The sequence below is a fragment of the Cyprinus carpio genome, chromosome B2 (assembly GCF_018340385.1).
Source record: "Cyprinus carpio isolate SPL01 chromosome B2, ASM1834038v1, whole genome shotgun sequence".
Classification (NCBI taxonomy): domain Eukaryota; kingdom Metazoa; phylum Chordata; class Actinopteri; order Cypriniformes; family Cyprinidae; genus Cyprinus; species Cyprinus carpio.
This window is the reverse complement of record NC_056598.1, coordinates 19908275-19925947: the sequence shown is the minus strand read 5'-3', so window position 1 is coordinate 19925947 and position 17673 is coordinate 19908275. Positions and strand designations below refer to the sequence as shown.

The 17673-nt window shown below is 36.2% G+C and overlaps 1 protein-coding gene across 4 annotated transcripts in view; it reads right to left on the bottom strand.

Moving 5' to 3' along the window:
• Nucleotides 1-2352: 2352 nt before the first annotated feature.
• The window catches only part of LOC109078957 (tenascin-R-like), a 126051-nt gene continuing 110730 nt past the window's right edge, over nt 2353-17673 (bottom strand). For all 4 annotated transcript variants that reach the window (XM_042718545.1, XM_042718548.1, XM_042718546.1 and 1 more), the window contains 7 exons: nt 13571-13701; nt 11949-12081; nt 11470-11621; nt 9653-9749; nt 5951-6112; nt 5625-5788; nt 2353-4906 (listed from right to left, as the gene is read on the bottom strand). In XM_042718545.1, the coding sequence (XP_042574479.1) occupies nt 4790-4906; nt 5625-5788; nt 5951-6112; nt 9653-9749; nt 11470-11621; nt 11949-12081; nt 13571-13701 (956 nt within the window). In that variant the 3' untranslated portion in view covers nt 2353-4789. The remainder of the gene's footprint in view (nt 4907-5624; nt 5789-5950; nt 6113-9652; nt 9750-11469; nt 11622-11948; nt 12082-13570; nt 13702-17673) is intronic.

Sequence of the window (17673 nt, the reverse complement as noted above, 5' to 3'; positions counted from 1 at the left end):
AGACTCACCCTGGGCACGGTGCATGCAGGGACCTACAGCTCTGATAATAGAGCACAGAGGTTCTGAGGCCAGGGGGTTCAACCATTTTGAGAGCCCTTTCGGTTGGTCATCTTCAGGCTATAGAGTGCATTATCAGGCTACTCTAAGTGTGCTCTGTAAATACCTGCGGCGTGGCTCTCATCTCAACCTCATACCACCTAGAAAGCATTGAAAAGGCGAGCATTAATGTTACTTTAATGCAAGCCCTAGCAAGTCAGTTCAAGACCACTGTCCACCCGGCTCAAGTAGATAAAAGGGGTTATTACAGCTGTAATGGTGAATAGAATCACCTACAAAGAGGATTTCTTATGTATTTTTAGATTATAAATGAACACCTAGCAAGAGGGCGTCTATGGCTATGAAATGTATGAGGCACAAATGGGAGAGTAGCACAAATAAACGGCATATAAAATTTTGTCACCAAGCAACCCCTACTGACTCCATTTCGTTTTTGTATTCATCTGAACAATTCCTACAAAAGCGCATACATCCCTTTAGATTTTTTATTCAGTGGTCTTGCATATTTAGACCAAAATGTGGTGTGTTATTTACATAAAAAAGTTCAATAGTGATGTTACATTTGATATAGTTTGTAAAAAAAAAAAAAATTAAAAAAAATAAAATAATAAGTTAATCATATGTAAAAAATAAGTCAATAATATGATAAATACGCATCATAATGGACTGTTTTTGCACTGGTGAAATAACTGGAAGCAAGTGACACCTGTGGCCTTACACATTCATGTTACAAATAACTGCACACGCTCTTACATTAAAATTCTCATAATCATGAGATTCGTTTTTGCTAAAAGGTGTTTTGCATGCCTCCAAAATAAGAATAAATAAATAAAACAACTGGTTCAAAAGAATTGAACCTACTTTTTTTTTAAACGTAATTTCCATATAAACCCACGCAGGAGGGGACGTTCTCGCGACATTGTGCAACGTTCCCTTAAAGTTCTCTAAAGGTAATGAAAGTTCCGAACCTTTACAGAACATTAGGGATGTTCATGGAACGTCCTCTTTTGGTTATGAAAGTGCTGCAGTTCAAGGTTCCTTATATGACTTTAGGGGGACGTTCTATTTGGGGTATTTTATGGTCACATAGCAAACGTTACAAAGAGGACATTTGGGACGTTAACAGAATGTTCTCGCATTGTCCTCTGTTTGTCATATAATAACGTTCCCAATGTGACTATAGGGGAACGTTCCATACTGGTTATTATATGGTCACACAACAACGTTTCAAAGAGGACATTCGGGACATTAACAGAACGTTCCCATACGGTTCTCTGTTGGTCATATAATAAGACACCAGTGGGGACGTTCTGAGAACGTTCTGGGAACATCACATTTCCAAATAAAACATGGTCCCCTAAACGTTCTGATAACGTCCTGAATGTTCTGTGACGGTCCGCAAAATAACGTCCCCTGACCCTTTAAAGAACTCCACATCATGACCGTCCTTGACACCAGTGGGGATGTTCTGAGAACGTCCTGGGAACTTAACATTTCTAGCTTGGAAGGCAAATGTTCACCGCTACAACATAGGCCATGTTGATGAAGTTCAGGTAAACAATCTACGATAGCCTACATTTGGGAGGTAAGCCTCTGAGCTCCTTTGCAAGCTTTGTTTAATATTCACTACAATTCAATAAAAAATAAGTTAATATTGAGTAACTTACATTTTAGATGTAATATTGCCAGTTACTTAGTATTGTTTTCATCAACAAAAATAATTCCAAACGCAGAAACTACGGTGGCCAAGAAGTGCAAAACAGATTTCAATTCCGAAAACAAAATATTAAATGACAAACAAAAATGCAAATCTAAAAAAACAAAATAACCATTTTGATGAAGAAACGGCCCCCTAAGAAACGTTTCTGGGTCTGCGAGTGCCGAGCGGCACACTTGTTCATGATGAATCAGTGTTTTGAAGGAATTGTTTGAGTGAAGTTAATGACTCACTCACAAACTTACCAACCGATATATTGATGTGACTTGCAAAAATAAAAAAAAATTCTGAAATATCCACACCAGAAATGCACAGAACTGTTTGTCTGACGTGCAAAACACAGACAATCAGAACAAACAGTTAAACATCCAACTGCGGATGAACCGCTATTCTGTCAATAAAATTTGAAGTGTGGAACTGTGGTATAAATCCCTGTTAATACTTTATCTGTTTGTCAGTATATTCAAGGGTTGAGTATGTTAACAAAACTGTTAATCATTTATAGGCTTGTATTTAGCTACACAGCCTGCAATGGTGAAATAAGTAAGTAAATAAATAAATTCACAGTCAAACTCAGATTTTTTTTTTATTTGGAATATTTTATTAATGTGTAGAAAATGTATTAAAAAAGGAACTATACAGCACATTTTAAGTTAAACTAGAGCTAAATTGATCTGTTACAATAATATCCAAGGTTATCTGACAATGTGGTTAGCGAGTTAGGGACAAATGACCGTTCTTTTGCACACATTACCTGCTTCATTAGTGTTCATGCTAAACACATTTTCCAAGAGCCATAGAGGTAAAGGACAAGCAGTCGAACATGTTTACTGCTCTACAACATCCTCTTAGGTACAAAATTTAGTTTTTTTCTTTACAACGTCATAATGAAATTAAATAAATGTATATGAGAGTGGTAAAATGACCTAGATGCCTTCCTAACACAGAATTAAAGTGTTGTGTGTAACATGTTTTTAAGTGTGTTCCCATGGTGAATGTTGAACCATAAGTGGTTTGGTGGATGGGAGGCATGTCAGAATGACAGGGACTTGAAGTGACCCCAACATATGCTGAGTCAATGAATAATGAAGTAAAATCTGCTGTCTCTCTTTGTTGAGAAGCAGTCTTACTCAGTCAAAACAACACTAAAGTTCCTCTTTCAGAAATAACTACAGAAGGGCTGCTCACTGTGAACCCACAAACAATTAGTTTTCTGACGGAAACGGTTAGAAAACAGAAGAAGGAACACACATTTCCACCCATGTTCTCTACAGAACAGTAACTGGAGAAAATGATGCCTTCTGGTGCAAGCAAAATGTAAGTATTTTTCAGCGTTAAATGCAATTAGCTTGAGCTGATTAAGAATTTACTTGGTTTCTAGTTCTCATCGCAGCTGTTGCTACACTCTCTAATCTTACCCCTCAAAAAGGAAAGAAAAAATAAAAGCAAAGGAAAAGTGTAGAAACTCTTTGAAGACATCATAGCGCCATCTCTCAGAAGAGGCTCATTAGGAGATTTGCAACTATGCGAAACAGGTGTTGTGAGAAGCAGAACTCCGGAGAACTGAAGAATATTTGTCTACAGCCTTACAGAAATGGGTAGAGCATACAGATAAATTAATGAAGAAAAATCTAAATTATCTTGCTGAGGTAAAACTTACATTGTATGAGGAAGGTTTAGAAAAACATGACATGGTCGTATTCCTTCACAAACCTTTCCATCACTGTACAAAATACACTGAGGCCCTGTTAAACTACAGAATGAAATAATATATTCTTGTCAGGTACACAAAGGTAAAAGAAGAAAGGCTATGTTCTAAGTTGCACTAGGCGTTGCATTACTTTTGTGACCTATTGTGTGTATGTCAGGTCTTGAAAGCTCAAGCTTGACTGCTTGTCAGCAGGTGTCTGTCCAACTCCTTTTTACAATGACTATGCATGAAAGGAACAGAAAATCTATGAAAAGAACCCTTCAGATGGTCTTCACTCTGCATGTACTACTGCAGTGCAAAACACAGACAGCAATTCTCCTGCACTCACCTATGAATTGCTATTAATCTAGAGGATTTACCAAGACACAGGTGGACACCATTATTCTTTCATGTCTACAGAAACAAAACACTCAAAGCATGGAGTGTGAAACATAATGATGTAAAAATTCTCCATAAGAGTTTTTCCACATGTACATATCAGTGCTCTCAGGACAGTTTATACCTTAAAAAAAAAAAAAAAAAAAAAAAAAAAAAACTTTGTTGTGGGATGATGTAAAAGTATTACTTATCAGCCATACATGAAATTGTAAAATTTAAAATAAAAATAAAATCAAATATGGGGCAAATCATATGACTGAAAAGCATGTGATCATTCTTTTTTTTTTTCATTTTAATGTTTTAACCTCAGATACTGAATAATTCTTTGGTTTCTGAGGTTTCAATAACAATAATATCATTTTGTGTTTTGTATTATCTTTTCCAGAAAACCCAACATTTGCAACTTCATCGACTGCAACGCTTTTAACAGTACAATGGCCAACTGTTAAGTTTAAATATGAGATGAAAATGCAGTTAAAATAAAACAAATATTGTTGGCTTCAGTGTGCAGTAAATGCAAAATATAACACTGTAATGGGTCACATGAACATGAATTGAAACTTTTTTAAAGGTATTTCTCATCATTTATAAAAATAGAAGCATCTCATTTTAATGGGCATTCATTTTTTTCTAAAATCTTTTATCTCAAAGGGAGAAATGATCTTTTCTTCACTTAATAATGAGATTCTTTCCACAGGCTTCATACTGTAAACGTGCTAAAAATACCAAACCCTACCTAGTCTTCAATCTCCCGGAGCTGAACAAATAGCATTACACATATAGAAAGTCACCGAACCTCAAGGTTTACAATTTACATCAGACATTCGTCAAAGGGATTTTGTCATTCAGAGATTTAAATAAGTTACATCACTCCTTCTGTCCTCCTCGCCCTGTTTAAAAATAGAAACAGCTAGTAGGACGGTAGATTAATGGGTGGACCTCCTCCGCTTGCCACTGATGCTGCGGTAGTTAAAAGGTCTCATCTTCATCTCCACAAAAGGGATGGAAAACTCATGGCCTTTCCAGTGATACCAGTTTATACCCTGCCGAAGTCAAACACATAATGTCAGTAAACAAACAGTTATTTATCTATGATCTCATTAGCATTCATACAGTAGGTATTCAAACATGAAGTGTGGTTCTAGCACAGATACATTGTCATATGTGACCCTGGACCATAAAACCCCCTAAAGCTTGTGAGAAAGCTGAAATGAAAGCAGACATTGAGACAACAGCACATGACACAATGCAATTGAGCAAGGAAGGCTCTAGATTATTTTTACCATTGGCCTGTGACTCTCACATATTGAGGTTTATTTGCTTTCAGTTAACTTAAGAAATGCTTCTGCATGTTTCCTGTCTTTTTAACGCCTGCCCTTGCAAACAAAACCACAAACAATGAGTCACAAAGCACGAAGGCCCTGTAGGTGTAAGATCAATTCGCTGAATTAAGATTGTAATCAACGGAATAAGTTCCTATTTTTAATGTGTAGGCAGGTTTTGCTTACTTGTAGTTCCCTATACTGTATAGGCGGTGGAAACAACCCTTGTATTAAGCTGCTAAAATTTCAGGGGCAAATAAAGGTCACTTGTCATCAAGAGTCTAATGATCTTTGAACCACAGCTCAAACAGAAGACACTTTCAAACCAAGCAGCTTTGTGTTGGTCAAACGATGGCGAATCTCAAAATTGTTGTTAAATCTGCATGGGAAACTTTTGCCCTCACCTGATATTCCCAATCTCTACGACTACCTGGCTTACCTGACTATGTCTGGACTCTCCGTATTTGCCGTTAAGGTTGGCCCGATGGCAGTTTTTGTACCACCAGGCTCCTTTGTAGGACAATGCACAGTTGGTGACAGCGATATCATTGTCCTTGTCCTTGGTAGAGAAAGGTCTGCTCTGGTGGTAGCTTAGAGAGTCACCTGAAGTAAAAAGAGAACATAATTACAACTAATAGGCTTAAACATCCAAAGCCACTCTGAAGAGATCATCTCTGGGGTTTTTAAAACGATTGAATGAATCAAAAACAAGTTATTTCCTTTCAGTGTATGTAAAATGAATGCCCAAATGTCATCCAGCCGCACCTGCGGTGCCATTATACTCTCCTATCCGCAGTTTGTAGAGGCTCTTGGAATCTCCAATGGAAAACCTGTCATAGTTGGCATATACAGACTCCTGGCCATCTTTCATGTCAATGCGGAGCTCATAACGACCTTGAGCTGCAATCTTCTGAATGTTGTCCAAGCCTGCATGGAAAAATGGAAAAAAAAAAAAAACATGTTCTACTATCCATACCATCTCATCCCTGTGTTCCAGCCCCTTAACATGTGAAAATGTTGCTTTCAAATACTGTATGGTTCTCACTGATAAGAGCCTATAATTTAATATAAAAGCAGTGCTGCTGTTTGGTGGTCCATCTCACTTTCTCTGACTCTTATATGTTGTGAAGATAAGGAGCAAAAGACTGCAGATAAACAGTCTGTTTATTGAAGATAATCATATTTTCTGACTGTGCAGTGGAGAAACATCATGTCTGGCTAAAGACACAATCACTTTTTGATAGCATAGATGTCTCTTGATAATAGAACTTCATCTATTTCATGAGTCTCTACAAGGATGTGCCGTAACTCTGAACTGTAACTAAGCCCTGAAACTCACCTCAGGATTTAATGCCACAGAATGAACCTATAGGAAGCAGAAAGGTGATGAACTGTAACAGTGGGGGGAAGTGATCTGAATTACCAGATGTGACCAAGGAGTCAGCCATTGTTGTAATGAGATTAGTAAAAAAAAAAAAAAAAAACTAATTAAATAGCAGCATGCACACAATTTATTTTTTTTTTTTTACTGACCCAATCAGTTCAATCTCAGCAAGAGACTGTGTTTTTACTTGATTAAAATCAGCCAGGCATCACACTGCATGATATCTAAAACATTACAGAATCGTATCACTTTTATCACCATTTTGGGGAAAGTACTGCACTTTAACAGCACACTGCACATTTTATTAGCATTGTTTTAAGCATTAACCTAACAACATTTCATTAGATTTATGCTTAAAACAGGAATAAACTATTTTCCAAAGGAAAATTAATAATAATTATAATAATAAAAATAAATAAAAATAAAAAGTCATGGTATATGGTAGATAATAATAATAAAAGGAAAAAAAAGAATAAGCAAAACCAAACCAACATGCAATAAATAAATAAATAAATAAAATAATTATTTAAAAATAAAAATAAAACCAACCAAACAAACATATTTGTTCTAGATATTCTCTGAGAATTATTTTCCTTTTCTTAAACATTTTTGCTTCTTAGGATAATGTACTGCATCAGTGCTTAGATATTTATTTGCTGTAAAACAAGATAAAAGTAACGAGTAAGATTTTTATATATATATTTTTTTTTTCGTTTTTCGGTGCAATGGGGAATCAAATTAACTATTTTAAACCATTTCATCACACTGGTTAATGAAGAACAGGCTATATGCTTCTTATTATAGCAAATTTCCAAGCAGAAACTGAAAATATAAATAAAATTGGTTGTGTGTCCCCTGAGGAAAAACATTATAATTTTCAAATTTATTGCAAAGGAAAACCTATATATATATTTTTTTTTATCAGTCCAGGAAGGCTGCACTGAAATCTTCTGGAACCAACTAGTGGAGTCTATTACTTTTCAGAATGACTTTGTTCCTTCTTCCATAACACCATATCTCTATAGTACTGTCCTGTCTGCATGGTTGATCGTCAGCCCCATTACCAAAATATACCATTCAGGAGTAACCGAGTGTCATGACCAGGTGAGGAATTATAAGTAAACCCAGGGACCATGCAGAAGTGAGAAGCACCATGGGAAAGCAGACGTGCTCTCTACTTTGAATGCTTGAATGGAGAAGGGCAGTAGAGTTCATGTCTGCCAGGTTGTGTGCTTGATGAACAGACAGTGTTTGTGGGAGATGTAGGTCAGTAAAAGTTTTGCAGATAAATAAGAAATGTATGTAGTACTTGCTACTACTATGTAAAAAAAGATTCTCAATAATTCATTATACCAGGGGTGACTTACTTTTGAATGTTCAGGGGCCACGACTGATTTCTTTAGGGTTGAGAATAACTTTTCTTTTTATAATTCATGTTTAATAACATTTTATGTAGACTATGTCTGATATTTGGCATATAACCATCAAGGTATTTTCATTTAAATCTGGTATTAGTATACACTACCATTCAAAAGACATTTGAACATTATAATGTCTTAACTGTCATTTTTGATCAATTAAACTCATTTACTGCTGAATATAAGTATTCATTTCTTTTAAATAAGTAAAAAATTAATAAATAAATAACCTCAAATTTTAAATAGTAGTGTATATTAAAATATAGTTATATTTTTCCCCACAAATAGCAGAAAAATAAAATAGCCTTTTTTAATTTTATATGAAACTTGATGGGCACAAACTCAATAAAGATTTTTTTTTCAGAAATAAACGTTAAGACTGGCACTACTACAAAACAGATTCACATTACAGTACGTAACAGGTAGAAAAGCCAAAGACACAACAACAAGTTATGATACCATAAAGACCATAAACCACCTACAGTTAGACCATGTTTCCACCAAACACAAGCGGAGCGTCACACTTTGGTAAAACTAAAAATATAACAAGCTCTCATCTGTGACACAGTCTATGCAGAATACATTATTTTCAGCTCTGTTTTTTTTTTTTTAAATCACACCGTGGTATTACAGAGAATTTCTACTGGCCACACAGCCCTTCTAATTATTACTATGGTAAGAAGGCATACTAGTGATTATTGTAGGTGCATTTACCACAACTTCAACATAACAGCCATGACGTGATTTCATTATTGTAGTTGAATGAGTGAGTATACAGTATGTGAAGAAGACACTCTTCAGTGCAGAACTGCTACAGAGAGTATTTGCTTTCTGCTCATGAGTTGAAATTTTTCAAATGAGCTCCTTCCACACTAAATATAGTTATACTTATTATCCAGGCATACATGTCTGCAGTGGCATAATTTGTAGTGTTTACTTTTTATCTGTAATTGAGACTATGCTTTGAAATCCATGGCGAGCACAATGCTATTTTTTCCCCTGATTTTTAATGAATATAATAATAGCTTTCTAATAAGATTTATGCATCAGGGATAAAAAGGAAAAGGAGCTCTATTGTTTTCTATCAAATTGGATTTTGATGAAAATAATTACTGGATCATTTAAATAGAATCTGAAAGCTCAGAGTCACCATGACAGACTGAGGGGTCCGGGAAGCACAGAGCACATACAAACACAAGATACCGTATGCGGGAGGGAACACAGAGAATTTCAAAGGATGGTGATTTGATGCAGCCTCTCACAGCGCTAGAAGACTTTGTGTTATTTTCATCTTTATTCAGAGCAGCACCACGCTGTCTCTCATTTGAAAGTGTGATCCGTATAATGCAAGTAAATAGGCGAGTTATACAGTGTCCCTGAAGCAAGTTAGGGTTAAGTACTCAGCTAAAGCTAATCTAATATTTAAATGAAAAAAACGTCTCATTGCTAGTCAAGAGCACTTATCACTGAGTTACATTTCCAGGACTGGAGCTTAAATAAAACTCAGTCATTTGCGAGAAAGTGCTGACCAAATTTAGATCAGCCTGAAGAGATTAATGGGGCCTTAAATGACTATATTTTTAATGGGTCATCACGTAGCAGCTTTTTTCCCAGACAGCTCTAACTGCTCTGTCTATAATTCAATTGTATTTCACGTCTTCTTACCAAGCCAGAATTCATCCTCCAGGTTGCCAAAGCCGATCTTGTAGTCACTCCACTTCCTGGAGAAATCAGTCAAACCGTTCTGACGTCGCTGGAACACCTGAAACACAATCAGCAGAGGTACAGCTGCAGCACAACACGCTATGCCAATTAAATATAATGCATTTAGGGCAATATGGAGCACATGAATGGCAGTTGATCCCAAAAGTGTCATTTTACTTTGGGATGATGACATCTGGAATAGAGGTAGTTGTGTTGATGGTCATGACCAGTAAAAAGCCTGTTGAAAAGACCAGAATGCACAATTGCCAGAATACAGTGTTCTTCAAATACAGGTCTCTGGTGTGGGATGCAGGCAGGGTCCAAAACTTACACTTGTTATGTGCCAAAGGCGATTACAGATTTTTGCCAATTGGCCGCTAACTTTATTAGGAAAAGCAACATTATATGGTTTAAGTCGAATAGTAAAATCGATAGTCTGATTTTGTTGATGTAAGTAGTGTATTTCTACTGAAGAAACCCAAATTTTTCCTCAGTGAAAACATTTATTGTGAAAAAGTTTTTTATTTTTTTTCAGACCTCCATGTGGTTTCAAAGAGTGGCAGAGATTGGCTCATCTTCTTTGTAATAATAAAATGTCCCAAAATAAATAAATAAATAAATAAATAAATAAAAAAATAAATAAATAGTGATAAAAAAATTATTATTTATAAAAAAAAATGGTTAGGAATCATTGTCAATTTTTCATATAATTAATAACTGATTTATTAATATCATTAATTTCATTGCTACAGTTTTTTGGCCAATAAGATATTTTTATGGCCGGTCAATTTTCTCAGTTCACCTTCCAGACAGATCTAGCAAAAAGTTGATTTTGTACAGATGTAGATGCCCTGGTGTTGACACCAATTCCTCCACTAGCTTAACCATTAAAGGGATAGGTTATTTAAAAATGAAAACTACCCCATGATTAAAGGTGTATATGACTTTCTCCTTTCAAACGAATACAATCAGAGTTATATTAATAAATGTCTTGGCTCTTACAAGCAGTGTTGCCAAGTCTGCAGTTTTCCTGCAGAACTGGGCTACTTTAACACTGCTGCTGCGGATTGTTTTTCATGTTTGCAGGTTTAAGCGACCCCAGAAATGTGATATTTAGCCCCTAAAATGTGAATTTTGCCAAAAAAAGTGTCAGGGGACCTCCCTCAAAACGCGATTGGGCTAGTTTTGGGTAGCAATTGGGCGGGTTTTGTTGTGAAAACCTGGCAACCCTACTTCCAAGGTTTATAATGACAGGGAATGGGATTTAATATTTTGAAGCCTGAAAAACAGTGTCTATCCATCATAAAAAGTGGTTGGTTAATAAAGACCTTCTAAAGTGAATCGATGCATTTGTGTAAGAAAAATATCCATATTTAAAGCTTCATATCTTCCGCTAACTCTTGTACATGAGTTCACAAGAGAGTGGTATTTTTTTTTATACAACTCCAATTGTATTCGTCTGAAAGAAGAAAGTTATATACACCTATGATGGCTTGAGGATGAGCAAATCATGAGGTAATTTTAATTTTTGGGTGAACTATCCCTTTAAGCTATGGTTGGTTAACCTAAATCACCAAAAAGAGCATGCTGATCATCTAGCAAGGTTTGCTTGTGGACAGCATTGGTTATGCCAGCAATGAAAATGAGCAGCTTGTCTTTTCAACAGTGGCCAGTCCTATAATGGTGGCATTGCGGGATTTTGTGTAAATCATACATTGTGCCAGACATTCAGTACAATACAGACAGACTCAGATGTGATAGTCAGATCTCTCACTCACTATCCAGCCGCCTCCATCGGTGGTCATGTCGCAGTAAACCTGCACACCTTGGCTGAGGTCTCTGTTGATGTAGATGGTGTAAATTCCGCTCAGCGTCTCTCCATTCAGGAGGTGTTGTGCACAGTTCTGTGGCGTGGGAAACAATCGGTTTCCTGAGGAGGAAAAGGGTTGAGAAACATCCAAAACAACAGAGCAAAAGAAAGCGAGGGGCCATTGGGAGGTTAATGAGCGGTGATTTGCATCGCTGCCATGACAATGAAGTGCGAATTTGTTGATGTTATGAAACACTATCTTTGGATGTAGGGTCCTTGAAAAGTCACAAAAACACAGGGATATAAATGAGGGATGTGCACAGATGCCTTGAAGGTGTCGCTACTGATTTGTACTTGATGATGTTGATGGGCCGATAGTGTGAATTTGCACCTAATGAGGTGAGTGAACCCGATCTGAAGTCTACAGGAGATGTGGAAGATTTGCACCTGTTGTGAAAGATGTAGAAACAATGGCGCTGGTCTCTAATCCTCTGGCGGCTTGCAGTCTCACAGTATATTCAGTGGTCTCTGCAAGCCCCTCGAGACGGATCCATGTGTCTTCGGCATCTAAGATCAGCTCCTAAAACGCAATCAAACACAGTCTACTGATCCGCAGGCACGCAGAGGCATTAGTACATTACCTCTGTTCAAACACTGTAGACCAAATCTAAACAAAGAACCGCTCAGCGGCAGAGCTGGTTTGTGGAAAACATACCAAGAGTTAGTACAAAGAACAGCAGCTCTTTGCATTGTGGGTAGGAAAGAAATTCCTCAAAAACAAGCAGAAAACAGATCACAATCACTTTAGGAACTTTCTGACAAATTGTTGTGATCCCAAGCTGCTTACTGTTGGGTGGTTTTCATACAATACTGCCTTTCCTGCCTGTGTTTTACTACAATATGATTGGCAGCTCTAAAGCCGGGATGGGGGAGGAAAAGTCTTATCAGGCCCTGGTGCTGCTGGGGGGAGATGACGTTTCTATTTTGGTCTTCGGCTCATGACAGTTCACTTCCCCTCTTTTGTTTTTTGAAAAAAAAAAACAACAACAAAACAAACAAAAAAATACTTTTATTGAACTAATCTGCTATGTGCCTTTTCAGACTTTTTACTCTGAGTATGTCGGCTCGGCACAAGTGACCCAGCCTTGAGGTGTATGAAATATGAAACATTTGATTCAATATTCATTCAGCACAGCAGTGTTCTAATGAAGTCGCATCAAGGTTACTCAGTATGCAGAGGATATTGAGCAGGTAATTGTTATAGGGAAGCTGCTGTCTGTAGTAGAGTGGGACTCATTTTTGTGTACTTTTTATGTTCGAAAGTCTTCGAAAAAATCCTAAATTGTCTGGTATTATCAAAACTCTCAGCATTAGATGCCAAGCTGGCTCTAATGGAAAGAGAAAGCTTTTATGTCTAAGATGCACCAGCAGGGTTTATATCATCTGTGCACCACTGACACCCACTGGACGGACACAAACACTAACAGAGGGCTGCTAGGTCAAAGCATTCTTTGCTGCATTGATTGTGTGTGTCTGTTTATAACAACATAAATCGAAAGAATACAATCCATAACCTTTTGTATTTCCAATTGCGTTTTCCCATCAGGCTGGTTAAATAAAGATTTCCAAAACAGATTATAGGACAGAGATCATGCATTACAAGTAATGCAATTATTTGAAACGGATACTGTATCTACTGTATCATTTCAGAGAAATTATTTCAGGGAAGTCTTTAATAGGCACATTGTGTCTGGAATGACTTTGTTAAATGATTTCATTAATATTAATGAGCAACATCAAAGCATTTAATTCAATTGAGCTTTTCCGATAGGAAGATCTAACAGCTTCCTTAGATGGTTGATCTCTGTGAGAGGCAGAGATCGTAAAGTTATTATAAGATCAGGCTGTACATCAAGTACAGTTTATTTCTGAATTGCAATGAGCATAAAAATGCGAACAGTTGTTGAGTTTAAACCACCAATAAAATGTTTACACAACAGGCATGTATTTTTAGTTATAAAATTTCCAGCTATATTCATTGCTCAAGGGAAAATCCATATTATGCTTGCCTTTCGACTGCCGTCTGCTGCTTTGTAGGTCAACATGTAGTTATCGATGTCTGCGATGGGCGGCTGCCAGGATATGAGGGCGCTTCGATGGTTAATCTCACTAGCTGTCAGGTTCTGGGGTGCATCCATGGCTGTTTAAACAAAGATCAAAGACACTAAAGTCCCATTACCAGGTTTTCAAGCAACATTACACTACACAGACTTAACTTTCAAATTACTGTAAATACATGGATTCTAAAACCCTATAATCATATTGTTTACACAATGTTAAAATGACTTTTTTGGTCAGATAATAATATTTACTTGTTTACATTTGTTTATTAAGCATATATTTTGTTTATTGTTTTTTTTTTTTGGTAGCTGACAATGTATGTAATAAAATGACACGTCAGTTTAAAACATGAATTTTCTATGTTGAAATGATGTACAATGTTTAAGCACTTGCAAATGTTTCTTCCACATATGTGTATACATTACGCTGACCAAGAATGCATTTATTTGATCAAAACAGTAAAAAGATTAATACTGTAAATATACAATTTAAAATAACTTTTCTGTTTTATTATTTTAAAATGTAATTCCTTTGAAGTTGCATTTTCAGCAGATATTAGTCCAGTCCTCAGTGTCACACGATCTTTCAGAAATCATTCTAATATGCTGTTTTTGTGCTCAAGAAACATTTCTTATAATTATCAATGTTGAAGACAGTTGTGCTGTTTAATTTCGAGGAAACTATGATGCGCTTTTTCAGGAACCTTTGATGAACTGAAGTTCAGAAGAACAACATTTATTTGAAATAGATATCCTTTGTAACAATATAAATGTTTTTATTGTCACTTTTGATAAATTTAATGTGTCCTTGCTGAATGAAAGTATTAATTTCTTAAAAAAATAAATAACAATAATAATACTTTGTAAGTGCTCGATTTCTGTTATGTTTTATTTGTTGATTTGTTTGGTTTTAGTATTTGGTCACATGGAATTTATGGCTGAGGTTCAAAACAATCTGGCTTTAGCAATCATGAGCAAAGACGGCAGGCTTCACAGGGGTCTTATTCCTAGTTAATGCTCGAAAAAATAAATGTGAATGCTAACAGATTATAGCTATTTATAATCTACAAGTATTTTAGACCTGCTTGGTTTAAACTGACAAACAACACTAATAGAGTGTGTTTAAACTGACCATCCCCCACCTGACATTCGGCTGTTTTTTTTTTTATCAGATGCTATTGTCTGTGTATGGTGTGTATGTCAGAGCTGTGTCAGCAAACCCGCTGGAGGCATGTTAACTGGTCGCTAGCCTGAGGACAAAATAAATCACATGGTTGCGTGTAGTGTATGTTTCAGGCACAGTGACATATCCACTTCAGAGGGAAGACAATTAGTGTGTGTTCACCGGCGTCCTGTCTCTCAGCGTGATCTCTTATCAGTCAACGTGCCACTCTCCCTCCAGCAGAGTGTCAGCACACAACCTCAACACACACACTTTCATACTACAAATGCTGATGCTTCTTTTCCATGTCTTCAAAAGCCATCATCCGCTGTCCGTGTGCAGAAAACTAGATGTATTGTTATTTTATTTTATTTTTTTTCCTTCTGTGGTTTAAAAAATACAGCTCTTCTTCTCAGATCTTACCTCTCATTTTCTGGAACTGAAAGTATGAAATGTCTTAGATATGAAATATTTTGTTGCACAGGCAGGCGAGACAACATTTTAATAAGAAAAATGCAAAACTCTCACAGTGTTATGGAGGTGTAGAAAGTCATATCAGCACATATTATTTATGCCTATGAAAAGTCATGCTGGTTTTACACAGAAACATACATATGCAGTCAGACCCAGTATTATACAGTATATTGTCTATATTTTATATTATCGACTATTTGTTTTTGTTTTTTGTGCAGTTTTCTTAGTAGCTATGTATATAATAAAATATGTCAAACATCAGTTTTACATATTGTTGAATTTGAATTGTATAGTAAAAACATTTATAATGTTAGAAAAAATGTTACAAAATATTTCTATTTCAAATAAATCCTTTCTATAATTTTATAATCACCAAAATTCTGAGAAAAATGTATCAAGCAGCAAAACACTGTTTTCAACACTGTTGATAAAAAATGTTTCTTGAACATTTAATCAGCATATAAGAATGATAATAAAATAAATAATAAAACTTTTTTTTTTCATTCTAAGAATTTCACAATATGACCCTTTTACTGTATTTTTTTAATCAAATAAATGCAGCATTGGCAAACATAAGAGACTTAATTTCAAAAAACATTTAAAAAATCTTACCAACCCAAACTGTTATATATAAAATACCTTATATATAGCCTATTCTTATATAAACTGTTATATACATTCAAAAAGTTTTAACAGACTGGGCTAAACATTCTGCCTTTGATTTCTCATACTTAAACTGACTGAGCAGGCAAACTAACAAAGTGCACCTATCGAGAATGAAATCCAACCGAGAAGAAAAGGAGAGAGATTCTCCTGTGCATATCTGAGGAACACATTCATATTTCTGTCCTCACCTTAATCTCTTTAACGATGAAGTTAGAACTGTAATCTAAATCAAAATGACAGACAGCACTAATCCTGAAATAGGCATGAAATTTGTTAGTTGTTGTCATCTTAATTATCCCCTTAAGCTTCCATAAGCCTCCTCATAAATGCCAAAATGATGCATCTATGACATTTCACCTCCCTCGGGGTGGGGGCTGGCAGATTCTTAAACACCGCAGGATAGTAATTTCAGGGAAGTTTTTTCAGGCATTGCAGGCAATGAAACACTTTTATCAGAGCATGGCAGGATCTAAATCCACTGTTATTAGGGCAGAACTCTTTCCGATTTAAATTGTAATTAAGTAGCCAAAAAAGAAAAAAAAGAAAAATTTGAAGGCAAATGAACACAACAAACCTCATCAAGCGATTATCTGTCAAGATTCTGCACATCAATGAGCTGGCACTGAGGTTGCAAAGCCAATGGCCTGTGACACTTTTATGTGCAAATTAATTTCTTCTAAACAATCTAAACTAATGAAGTATTCTGGGAGGGCTGTTTGATTAAAGTTGAGGTCTAATGCATCTGAAAGCGGTCCGCCCGCTCCACCTCCCCTTTTATAGATGAGCTGAAAGTTTCAATGCAGAATAAAGCAGCTTGAAATGAAACCGCTGCTTGTTCTAGTTCAGTCTTCTGTGTGGGAAAGACAGTTCGCCTCTCTGTGCGGACAGCCTCTCTGTGAGGAAAGATGGGTGGTGATGCTGATTTCCTTTCTGTCCTCACATGGGAATCAGAGCTTTGCTGACTTCTGGAATTTGTTACACAAACTACAAAAATAAAGTCATGGCCTTGTTTCTGCTTCACATGAATCTCATCTCTGATAAACAAGAAGAGGAGGATAGTATAATTAGAGAAGTGCTTAATCTTGCAGCTGACTGTTGGATATATAAGCTTGAGTGCTGTTTTACTGAATATCTTCACGGCTGCAGGTAATGTGTAACCATATATGTTAAATATCAGCACTCTTGGGAAGCTGGTTGTCCAATCAAATTTAAATACTGGAACAGTGTATAACAAGTTGTAGATAATGAAATCGGCAACTTTAACTTCTGCTAAACCAGTGTTTCACAATCCTGCTCATCTCAGCACATTTTGGATGTCTGATTCAACTTCTCGTCTTATTAGTACAGAGCTCCATGACCTGGAGGCATTGCGAGGGTGCATCAGGTTAGTGAAACACCCTAAATGTAGGCCATCAGCAGCAGCATTCCACTAAAGTCGAAAATACTATGTTATAACAACTTGTCATTCCTTCCCAGTATTCAAAATATATGTAGGCTTCTGGGTTTATTGACTGATGTACAGTAAATAAATATCCCTGTATACAAGTGCTACAGCTGATATGTTCCTTGAACGGTTTTGGCTTCTAAACTACTAAACTAGTTACCTCTCCCAGTCTGTGCATAGCTCTTTCATTTTACCTTAAGATATTTTAAAATGTTATGTTATGTTCTGTTATGCTCACCATAGCTGCATTTTTTTAATTAAAAAATAAATAAATAATATTTTCTATTTTAATATGCACCAGTCAAC